The sequence below is a fragment of the Leucoraja erinacea genome, chromosome 2 (assembly GCF_028641065.1).
Source record: "Leucoraja erinacea ecotype New England chromosome 2, Leri_hhj_1, whole genome shotgun sequence".
NCBI lineage: Eukaryota > Metazoa > Chordata > Chondrichthyes > Rajiformes > Rajidae > Leucoraja > Leucoraja erinaceus.
In genome coordinates this window covers 39489078-39501345 of record NC_073378.1, presented here as the reverse complement: position 1 = coordinate 39501345, position 12268 = coordinate 39489078, and the positions used below count along the sequence as shown (strand labels likewise).

General features: G+C 41.1%; 1 protein-coding gene across 1 annotated transcript in view; it reads right to left on the bottom strand.

Annotated features, from left to right (window-relative positions):
* Window positions 1–245: 245 nt before the first annotated feature.
* Window positions 246–12268, bottom strand: part of cubn (cubilin (intrinsic factor-cobalamin receptor)) — a 239566-nt gene continuing 227543 nt past the window's right edge. Inside the window, 2 exon segments of the mRNA XM_055649570.1 lie at window positions 246–735; window positions 6459–6585. Coding sequence (XP_055505545.1) covers window positions 510–735; window positions 6459–6585 — 353 coding nt within the window. The 3' untranslated portion in view covers window positions 246–509.

Below are 12268 nucleotides of genomic sequence, written 5' to 3'. Positions count from 1 at the left end.
TGCACAAAATTTTCAGATAAGACGAGTTTTTACATCATGGCGTAAATCTTTATCGGAATATTTTAAAATGTCACCGTTAGTGCGTCGTTCTTTTGAGGAGATCTGAGATGCACATGAATATCACACACGCACACGAACATAACACACACATCCAAGATCAGAGTTTTATAAGTATAGAGATTTACCTATGTAAATAGTCTGCGTGAGTTCTAATTATCTTATTACTCCTGGATCTGCTGGATCTGTTTCTTATTTTATTCTGTTTCATTGGTTTATTGTCCAAATTAAATATTGAAATACATTCCTAACATCACAACAAGTTTCAAAAACTATGATCCTGAAATTTCTAAATATTAAAAATATGGATGAGATTTTAATCTAAAAGTTTTCTTTCAGCAATTAAATTAATCTTAAAGCATTGCATGGAATGTAATAGAACATTATGGAAGAGAGAAATTAAGTAAAGCTCAGAGGTTCAATTATTGTTTAACATTTTCAAATTCCATTTGTCACTCCCCGGAAATCTCAATATATGTAGCCTTCCATCCTCTGAAAGTATGAAAAGCATTTGTTTTGAACACAAGGAATATGGAGTTGTTTATGCTCCTTAGAACAGGCGGAATATCCGAGCCACAGAACTGGCCTAGAAGTGGTGCAAAAGTGTTTGGACCATTGTAGACATCCACATAGTTAGAGGTACATGTTGCTGAAGTGCCAAGGCCAAATTCAGTGAACCTGTGGGGGGAAAAAAAAAACAGATTTATTTAACTACTAATTATGATAGATATTAAAATACAAGAACAAATCTACTACTTTCTTTATGGCTTCCACTTGACAGAAGTCATAAAGACAGTGGGATGTTTGTTCGTGTATTTGTACTTGTTCTTGGCAGGTACTTTGGCTAAAAGGGTAAAATGTGTTTATTATTTTAATCAGCATGGCCCAGAAATGATCCCATTGCATAATGAAATAAAGGGCATATTTCAATTCTTGATACAATTGCCAGAATAATGCAGTAAAAACAGTTTAACAGTTTTTCAGGTAAAATTATTAGATAAATGTATTCTAGTGAGTAAATTCTATCCCTAAGAATCCTCTCCAATAGCTTCTGTTCCAATGTTGTGGCACTCACTCAATAATTTCCCGGGTAATTGTCATTTCCCTCCTTAACCAAAGAAGCAATGTTAGCTACTCTTCAATCCTCCAGGACATCATCTTTGGCAGGAGAAATTACAAAAATCTACATCAAGGGCCCAACAATCCCCTCTCTTGCCTCTCTCAATAATGTAATCCCACCAGGCCCTGGCAACCTATCCGGCTGAATGTTCTCCAAGTGACCCAACCCCACCTCCTTAGTGATCTTAAAATCCCCAATATAGTCCACACAGATCTCACCATCTTCTATATTGTTTTCCTTGGTGAATACCAATACAAAGTGTTAATTTAAGTGCCTCACCTACTTCCTTTTCACTCCAAACATAACTTCCCTCCTTTATTCTTGAGTGGTCCGAGTTCCGCTGATGTTTATAATACCATAGGATTCTCTTTAATCTTTCTTATCATGGACATTTCATAGCCTCTTTCGCACTTGAATTCCTGAATTTCTGCTCAAGTTCTTTCTTGCTTTTTTTATATTCATCAAAGGTCCCGTCTGATATAATCCTTCTAATCCTTACGTATGCCTTCTTTTTTATTATGACAAAAGTTATAATCTCTCTCATCATCCAAGGTTCCGTTACCTTACTATACATGTCCCAGCTCCTTACTAGAACATGGCAGTCCTGAACACCAAAGATCTTTGTTCTTTAAAAGACTCCCACCTCTCTGGTGGATCTACCCAATAACAGCTGCTCCCAATTTACTCTCATAGAAACATAGAAAATAGGTGCAGGAGTAGGCCATCCGCCCTTCGAGCCTGCACCGCCATTCAATATGATCATGGTTGATCATCCAACTCAGTATCCCATACCTGCCTTCTCTCCATACCCCCTGATCCCCTTAGCCACAAGGGCCAAGCTCTTGCCTAATAATGTTGTAATTTGTCCCCTCCCAATTTAGTACTTTTGTCCAAGGTCCAGACTTATTCTTATTCATAACTATCTCAAAACATAGGTGTTGTGATTAATGTTCCTAAAACGTAAGTAGTTGTGATCACTGTAAGGATAACCCACCCACGTTCTTAACACTCAGCAATTAACCAGATGGATATTTTTGTCAGTCTTACACAGTCTTTCACATCATCGTTATTAGCATTTATTACCATCATCACGATTATTATGTTATATATATTTTTTCAATTCCAGAATTGATTGAGTTAACTGAATTTATTTTGCCTGTCAGCTATTTGGACTGAAAATCGGCCCAAATTTTTGGATTGCCAGACCACTCATATAACCATTAGATTATGATTAAAAACAATCTCCAAAGCATGGAAAAGCAGGATCTATCAGTATTCACAGCACTAGCTGAAGGCTAGACCTAGGAGTGTTTACTTTATGCCGAATCACTTACTGTAAAACAACATCTCACCCGTCCTCAATCTGACCAAACTATCTCAATAATTGATGCCCTCCAATATTATGTCTTCTGAAATTTCCCTGCTCCCCTCTGTGTCTCCATCTAAACAGGATCCTTTTATTACGATCCCTTTGGATATTGCGTATCAAATTAACTTGTGTTCAGCCACTGGCCTTGTGCTGCACAATTTGCCACCCATTATGCAACCAGCCCGCCAATTAGATGTCATGTGGATATCTAGAGGAATGCAGTAAAATGCCTTAGGAGGTAAAACTCCACAGTCTCCTGACCTTGACCTACACATTTATCTCTTGTGTTTCACTCGTATCAAAACAGCATGCCAGTTGCTTTAAAAAAAAGTCACGTAAAGATAGAGATCTTCCTTTGGAAGATTCCCAGAAAAGTATTGTTGGGTGTTTTTGTGGTAAGATGTGTGATGTCTATTGCACAATGCATTGTTAACTTGATCTCTTGTAAGGTTTATTGTTTCCAACAATTATCTTTGCTGTATGAGCTCCGAAGCAAGCCCTTAAAGGAAAACATGTACAGTATAAGTAATACTCTTCCAGTTGTTGCAGAGTGAAGCTATTTGAAGAATATACACTGTGATGATTGGAGACATGAAGGGGTGGCACTGTGGTGCAGCGGTCGAGTTGCCGCCTGAGAGCAGCAGAAACCTGGGTTCGATCCTGATTGTGAATGCTGTCTGTACAGAGTTTGTACGATCTCCCTGTGACCACGTGGGATTTCTCCGAGTGTTCTGGTTTCCTCCCACACTCCAAAGACATACAAGTTTGTAGGTTAATTGACTTCCGTAAAAATTGTAAATTGTCACTAGTGTATAGGATAGTGCTATAGTGTATGGGGTGATCACTGGACGGCGCTGACTGCGTGGGTCGAAAGACCTGTTCCACGCTGTACCTTTAAAGTCTAAAAGTCTAAAGTCTTGGGGGGAAAGTTGCTACTGCAGGAGGTTTCGGTATTTGCAAAAGGAACCTAGGGTGGGCTACAACCAAACATTTCTGTTAATGGTGATACTAAATGTATGCAATCCTCAAGCACCTGCACTTTGGGAAGCCTGTCACCTTGGCCTATAATTGTACTAACTCTCTCACTATCTGCAGGTTGAAGGAGAAGTAGACAGTCTTCACTCCCAGAATGTGGGGCAGTGATTAGCAATCTGAATGGAACAGTGACTAGCAAACTGAAATGTGGTATCATATATCAGCGGCAGCAGTGGGAAATAATCGGGAGATAAAAAGATGAGAGCCTTCCATCACCTCCATGATTTTTAAGGCTGCCTGTGATATTTTTGAGGTGCAACATCCATCCCCATGCCATCCAGCTAAAGTACTAACTGCAGAGGGGTGGAAGATTGCAACCTTCACGTGGTCCACCCTGTTTCAACTAATGCAAACAACTCGACGTGCACAAACGGAAGATCAAATAGAACAAGTTGTCCTACAACTTTAGGCTGTGCACGCCACACGAAAGAAGACTAACTGCAGACAAATCTGCATTGGAGATTAGTGTGCACTATTGAAAATTTGTGAATATACAAGGAAGGTTCCAAATAAAGCAGGTTGAACCTTGTCCCTTCAGGAGAAACAAGTATAACAAGCCCTGGTTGTTCTGTGAGTCAAACATCTGTTGTTTCTCAGACAGAGAGGTTGAAATAGCACAGGAGAAATTAATTTTGGATGTTGCACTGTTGTTGACATCACTTGGGAGAGCATTTTGCCCCAGAGGCATATTTCTAATGCCAGTGAAAATCCTGCCAGAAAGCCAGGCACCAGTTTTTTCACTGTTTGTGTAGAAGGCCTGAAATGGCACATTTTCCTAATCCTGAACAAGTTTTAGGTTAAGCCTATTTTCAACTTCGCAAATAAATCAGCTTAAGGGTTAACATTTCAGAATTTTATCATGAATTTGAAAAAGGCAAATTGTGTTTATTTAATTATATTGTTTTTTGATAAAGAAATATAAGTGGTGTTGTTGTGAGTGTGTACATGGAATTTATTCTCATGATTTTATTTTTTAGTTTCAGCAGCTGCAGTGTTTTGTTTTCTGTTTACCTTTCTTACTTCAACACAAGTTGTGGTAGAGAAGGCATATGGTATGCTTGCTATCACAGATCGTGGCATTAAGTGTGACTCAGGAAGCCATGATGCAGCTTTATAAGACTTTGGTTAGGTCACATTTTTAAAAAATAGTATAGTTCTGTCCATCCCATTACAGGAAGGATGTGAAGGCTTTGTAGTGGGTGCAGAGGAGGTTTACCAGAACAATAGTTATATTAGGGGGTATTAGCTACAGGGAAAGGTTGGACAGACTTGGATTATTTTCTCTGGAATGTCAGAAGTTGCAGAGAGACCTGCTAGATTTATATAATGCATAAATAGGTTAGACAGTCAGGATCTATTTCCCAGGGTGGAAAAATCAAATAGTGGATGCCATAACTTAAAGGCGAGAGGGGCAAAGTTTAAAGGAAATATGCGGGACAATTTTTTTATTCAGAGGGTGGTGAGTGTCTGGAATGCGCTGCCTGAGATGGTGGTTGAAGCAAATACGTTAGTGGCATTTAAAATACTTTTGGATAGGCATATGGATATGCAGGATATGCAGAGATTGTAGGGATGTGTGTAGATAGATAAGTGATGGTTTTGGCATCATATTCAGCACAATGTGGGCCAAAGGGCCTGTTCTTGTGCTGTACGGTTCTGTGTTCTATTAATCAAATGGACATGCTGAATATTTCCAACAGATTATGCATTATACTGTGCAGGAATTAATAAGTTCAATGAAAGGAGAATGCTTAAGCCAGGTCCTCGCCTGCTTACAAACACCCAACTTCTGGACACCCCCACACATACAAACAAGTGTTTGGGAGAACAGTGTGATGGATAGGGATAGATTCACTGGCTGCAGTGGAGTCGCAGGCATGTTATACCATGTGGGGACTCCAATGTTGCAAAGTTTAGAGGTTGGACTGAGCTGAACAGAGCTGGGAGCAGCAAGCAGACTCATTCACTCATTCACTGAGTCAGCAAGACCAGCTGGTAACCGCTCTTCCATCAGAGTTATTACTGTGATCCATTTCTGATTTCTAAACCACGGGTTAGGAACCGTTCTCAGGAATAGAACTTAGTCATAACCTGGGGAATTATTGCAAGTTAACACTGTAAGAGAGCTGAGCTTCATAGATTAAACATTCAGTTCCTTAATTTAAAACAGTGTTTGGCATGTTGCAATTGGCTAAAGATAGATTTTGTTCATTTCTGATGAAAAACAGTTTGAGTTACGAAAAGTGCTCAGGAATGGAATTTTGTCATACCTGGGGACTGATTGTGTTAACTGTAAAAATGCTGAGCTTCATAGATTAAACATTAGCTGCTTTGATTTAAAACCATGTGTTTGGCATGTTACAATTGGCTAAAGCTTAAAAATAAAATCAGCCGAGACTGACTACAACACAGCAGAGCCGTTAATTAATATGTCCATGAGGAAATATGGAAAGTATCGTGTTCTACTATGAAGCTTAGGATGGTTGATTTTCCAATGACATTCATCAATTCTCACACTAAGATCGGGTAGGTGCACAGAATCTCTTGCCCAGAGTAGGAGAATCGACGACCAGAGGACATAGGTTCAAGGTGAAGTGGAAAAGATTTAATAGCAATCGGAGGGGTAACTTTTTCACACAAAGGGTGGTGGGTGTATGGAATAAGCTGCCAGAGGAGGTTCCGAAGGGCCTATTTCCACACTGTATCACTCTATGACTCTATGACATGATTGATGACTATGTGGGAAAACTATCAAGAGGTCAATCAGCGGCAAAGAAGCCACCCCGAGCAACAATCAAGGTCTTTGGAAAGAAGGGGAGACAAACGGTGGGAATTATTTTAAAACAAGAATAGGGAAAGGAATACTTCTTTACTTACATCAATTGCACAATCATGTTCTCCCCAACAGTGATGTGGTATGTACAGTTTATGTTGCTGTACTGATTGTGAGAGTAAATTGGGCTGCTGACAGTGCCATTTGATCCATGGAATCGACCACCGCAGGCTTGGAAGAGAGAACCATTAAAATAGTGAGTGAGTGGCTGTTGTGAGATAAATTAAATTTTCACTACTCGTAATTAACTTAAATTTATTTAAGCTTTAAGCAACTTATTTCTGCAATACACAAACTCAGAAACGTCTGGCAAACATGGCTGATTCCGCAGGCTTTTCCCGCCCGAAATACTTTGCACATGCGCACACTCCGGAAATGTCCTGCGCATGCACACACTCTAGAAATGTCCTGCGCATGCGCACACACTAGAAGAGCTCCGCACATGTGCACATGCGCCCACTTCATTCTCCCCTCCTATTTATAAGTTGAGACGGTCAGGAGGTTTAATACGTCTTGATGACCGTCGCAGCACTGGAGCCTCAGGAGATACTGGTGTTTCAATAGCTGGGGGTAGATATATTGCTTGGTCATCAACTTCACTCATATTGTTATTTAGATTTTCAATTTTAGAATTTCTTGTAGAAGTTTTCATAGAGGATGCTGGAAGTGTTGGAGGAAATTCCCGATTAGTGTTATCAGGAAATGACGGAGCTGGTGAAGAAGATGGACATGTTGCAAGGTCATGAAGTGAGATAGTTGACTGACGTCCATCCCGATACTTGATAGTTGCATAAGAAGGGTTGACATCAGTCAGTTCAACTTCATCAACAAAAGGTTCATTCTTATTTAATCGGACATACCGACGAAGCAACACAGGCCCAGGGCTCGTCAACCATGATGGCAGAGAAGTACCACTAGAAGAACGCCGTTTGAAGTTAAAGAACCGTTCGTGTGGAGTAGTATTGGTAGCAGTTGACAGTAGAGATCTGATGGAGTGTAATGCATCTGGTAGAACACATTCCCACTGCTGATCTGGTATATCATTCGACTTTAAAGCCAGTTCACTGCTTTCCAAATGATTCCGTTATACCTCTCAACCTGACCATTTCCAATAGGATGATATGGTGTTGTTTTACTTGTTGCAATTCCTCTCTTAGAAAGGTAGTCCTTTAAATCTTTTGACATGAATAATAGTTGCTTAAGTTGTTGTGAGATAAATGAAACTTTCACTACTCGTAATTAACTTAACTTTATTTAAGCTTTAAGCAACTTATTTCTGCAATACACAACCTCAGAAACGTCTGGCAAACATGGCTGATTCCGCAGGCTTTTCCCGCCCGAAATACTTTGCACACGCACACACTCCGGAAATGTCCTGCGCATGCGCACACTCTAGAAATGTCCTGCGCATGCGCACACACTAGAAGAGCTCCGCACATGCGCACATGCGCCCACTTCAGTGGCCTTACTATTGACTTGTATTTCTGCAAGGCATTTCTATCTTTATAATAGGAATGATGACATTATTTTACTTGCAAAATAAATCATTGATATGTACTTGAATCAATTTACAATTCCAGTAACACTTCAGTGCAAATTAATAAAAGATAAACCCAAGCATGAATAGCACACCACTCTCTTAATACTGAAATTAGTTTTGTACTTTTATTATAACACATAAATAGTACTTTTAATGTTCCTACTTGGACAGAAATTGTTCACATTTGCTACACTTTTACGATTTGATGAAAGCACAGTGGATTGTCTCCTATGTTTCAGGGGTCTGGGGAGAATGAGGAAGAGGAACAATTGCTGCCAGAAATTTGATGGAATAGGGCATCAGTTTGTCTGATATCCAATTGTTGGGCGGCACAGTGGCGCAACAGTAGAGTTGCTGTCTTACAGCGAATGCAGCACCGGAGACCCGGGTTCGATCCGGACTGTGGGTGCTGCCTGTATGGAGTCTGTACGTTCTCCCCGTGACCTGCTTGAGTTTTCTCCGAGATCTTCGGTTTCCTCCCACACTCCAAAGACGTATAGGTTTGTAGTAAATTGGCTTGGTAAATGTAAAAAATTGTGGGTATAGGATAATGTTAATGTGTGGGGATCACTGGTCGGCACGGACCCGGTGGGCTGAAAAGGCCTGTTTCTGTGCTTTATCTCTAAAACTAAAAACTATAGCTCATTTTATTTTTTTTAAATGAATTTAATGCACCGCTCAGAATCTTCATGAATCTACAAATTCTAATAGCAAACAGTCGTCCAGTCATACAACAAAGAAACAGGCCGTGGTCAATGTCCACAGTCAAGTACCCATCTACACTCCATCCAAGGCAATGTGCTATTGAATCTCATCTACATCCTCTCCAATGCAATCACGTGCTTCCTGCAGCATGGTGACTAGGACTGCACACGATATTCCAGCTGTGGCTTAACCAAGGTTATATAAAGTTGTACCTTGGCCTTCATGTTTTTACATTCTTTGCCTTGGCATCCTACCACAACCAGAGAGCAGTGCTGAACTACTACCTCTTTGATGACCTCAACGTTTAACCTTGCACTAAACGTTATTCCATTATCATGTATCTATACTGTGTAAATGGGTTGATTGTAATCATGTATTGTCTTTCTGCTGACTAGTTAGCACACAACAAAAAGCTTTTTACTGTACCTCGGCACAAATGACAATAAACTAAATTGACTGATCCTGTATGTCTTCCTCACCACATTATCTCCCTATACTACTTCTTTCAGGTATTCTAAAGGGCCTGTCCCACTGACACGACTTTTCAGTGACTATCTGTAAGCTCGAGGGCATTCGCCTGAAAAGCCTCAAGGTGGATCGATTATCAGCAATGAAACCATGAGCTGGATCGACCGTCTGCACACACACACACACACACACAAACTCATCGCAAAGGCGGGGGCCAGAAATGCAGGGGAGCGCTGTCTGAAATTCACACCCACGATGAACAGGAAGGTAAAAGACGGCTGACACAGTTTGGTAAGTCCTTTAGAGAGCGCGGAGAGTGGGAGAGGGGGGGGAGAGAAGGAGCGAGAAGGGAGAGAGGGGGAAAGAGAGGGCAGAGAAGGGGGGGAGAGAGAAGGAGAGAGAAGGGGGGAGAAGGAGAGAGAAGGGGGGAGAAGGAGTGGAGGCACTTTTAAGAAGCCAGACAACGTTTAATAAAGTTTAGTGGGCATTTAACATTACCAGTCGGTTTACTTAAGGGGCTGTCCCGCTGCGGCGACCGAATCCGCGAGTTCAGAAGAGTGTCTTCGACCTTCAAGCTCGAGGGCACTCGCCTGGAAAACCTCGAGCGGGATCGACCATCAGCGATGAAACTGCGAGCTGGATCGACACACACACACACACACACACACACACACACACACACACACACACACACACACACACACACACACACACACACACACACACACACGCACACACACACGCACACGCACACACACAAAGGCGGGGGCCAGGGAAAGCAGGGGAGCGCTGTCTGAAATTCACACCCACGATGAAGAGGAAGGTAAAAGATGACTGCACAGTGTACGGTAAGTCCTTTACAGAGTGCAGGGGGGGAGAAGGTGGGGTAGAAGGGGGGAGAAGGAGTGGAGACACTTTTAAGAAGTCAGGCAACGTTTAATAAAGTTTAGCGGGCATTTAACCTACCGGTCGGTTTTCCTTTGTCCTGAAAACTCCAATGAGTAGATATGTTACAAAACTTACCTTCAGCGGCGCTGCAGTTCTGTCACTGGCTGTGTGTGTGACTTTGGCGCCTTTGAGAGGGGGGCGGGTTTAAAATGCCGTTTTTCTCCAGCCTATTCAAATCGATTTTGTCAGGCTGTTTAGTTGCTAGAGAAAAATCGGTCCGACTGCCGTTTTATTAAGTTTATTAAAATTAGCGTTGGATAATTTAATAGCAAGAGTAAAATTAAAATTGTCTTCTAAAACCGTGAACGCCGACAATGGGATGGATCTCACATAGGGGACAAAGCATTCTACGCCGTTTATTTTTACATATAAACGTGCTTCTTAGGATGCCTTTAATCAAAATTTCACGTTGCGAAAATGTGATTATGTAAATATACGAACCGGCAGTATTTTTCCTGCCAATATGGGGTTCAAATTCACTGCAACCACAACGTCCCAAACAAATGGGTTCCACAAAATCTCACTCGCAAGATGATTTAAATGGCCATTAATTTACGGGAATTAAACACTAAATTCCTTCCATTTGTCCTATAAATTTATGACAATGAGTTTTAAAAATCATGTTATATTGTGAATTCTTGTGTGAATGTTATTTGGACACTTAGGCTATTTAAAAATGTTAACCTTTTCTTAAGAAATGGATAAATGTTTAGATCTAGTAATTGAATTTTGTAATTAGCTACAATTGGGTAACTAACTAATTATATGCTTTAATTTCACGTCATCCAAGTAAGATTGTTTCATATTTGTTTCAGAATGCTTCAATCTATAATAACTGAAAATGTCTTTCATTTCTCTTAATTCTTAAAAAAGTTATGGGCTTTTGACTGTCCTTGATCACAGCTTTTGAGTGCTCAATGGAAAAGCAATAGGGAACAAGATGCTAATTTCCGAGTATGAAAATGGCGATAACATTTTTTAATACTGAAGATATGAAAGTGAATTAGGTGTCAAATTAAACGTCTTTTTATGCTTTATCTGATGGGATAAATTGCAGACCTAATTTTTAAAATCTCAAAATTTTGTAACATTGCTACAATGAGCCAATTAAAATGCCCAGTCAGCCAAGGAGATTGCCTACGGCTGCCCTCGACTGCCTGTAATTAAATAGCGACCCCACTCCACTGCACTGCAAGTTAAAAAGAACCATGCCGACCCATTTTTACTTGCGGAAAAATTTTCAACATGATGAAAAATGTTCTGCAACCTAGCAAGAACTTCCTTCGAACATGAAGGAGTGTTCCAGTGACCTCATAGGATCTCCTAGGACCAGCTGTCGACCATGCTACGAGTTTGAGTCAAGGGCAAATTCTTCTAAATTCACAGATTAGGTCGCCGCAGTGGGACAGCCCCTTTACCTTTTTTTTCCTCTACGAGCTTTACCTTCGACTTTGACTACCTACAAATAGCATTATGTACCTCTGTACCTCCTCCCTGTAAGCTGACTCATCGCCCACAGTGATCAGCCCCACCACTGTCGTGTCATCTGCAAATTTAATGATGGTGTTCATGCTGTGGGTCGCTATGCAGTCATAGGTATAGAGGGAGTAGAGGAGGGGGCTCCTCTACTTGTGGAGCTCGTGTGCTATGTGTCAGAGTGGGATCCCATCCTGACTGACTGCGACCGGTAGGTTAGGAAGTCCTTAATCCAAAGGCAGATGTTGTGTTCGAAGCCTAGATTGGAAAGCTTGGAGGCCAGTCTACTGGGTATGATTGTGTTGAATGCAGAGCTGTAATCCACAAATAGCAGTCATACATATGCTCCTCATTGTTCTAGGTGCAGCAGTACAGTATGGAGGGCAGTGGCAATGGCATCATCTATTGAACTGTTTGCTCTGTACGCCTATTGGTGTGGATCCAGGGTTGATGGGAGAGCGGCCTTGATGTGCATAAGGACCAATCTCTCCAAGCACCTCATGATTATTGGTGTTAGTGCAACTGGCCTGCAGTCGTTGAGGCAGGTTATGGCTGTCTGCTTCGGAACTGGCACTATTTCCGATGTTTTTAGGCATATGGGGACCATGCACTGGCTCCCAATCACAAAAACATGCTCCACCCCTTATTGCTAAGACAACTTTGATCTAATCTACCTTCTTGCCTTGGATCCTGTACACAATAAACTTTTGGATCAGT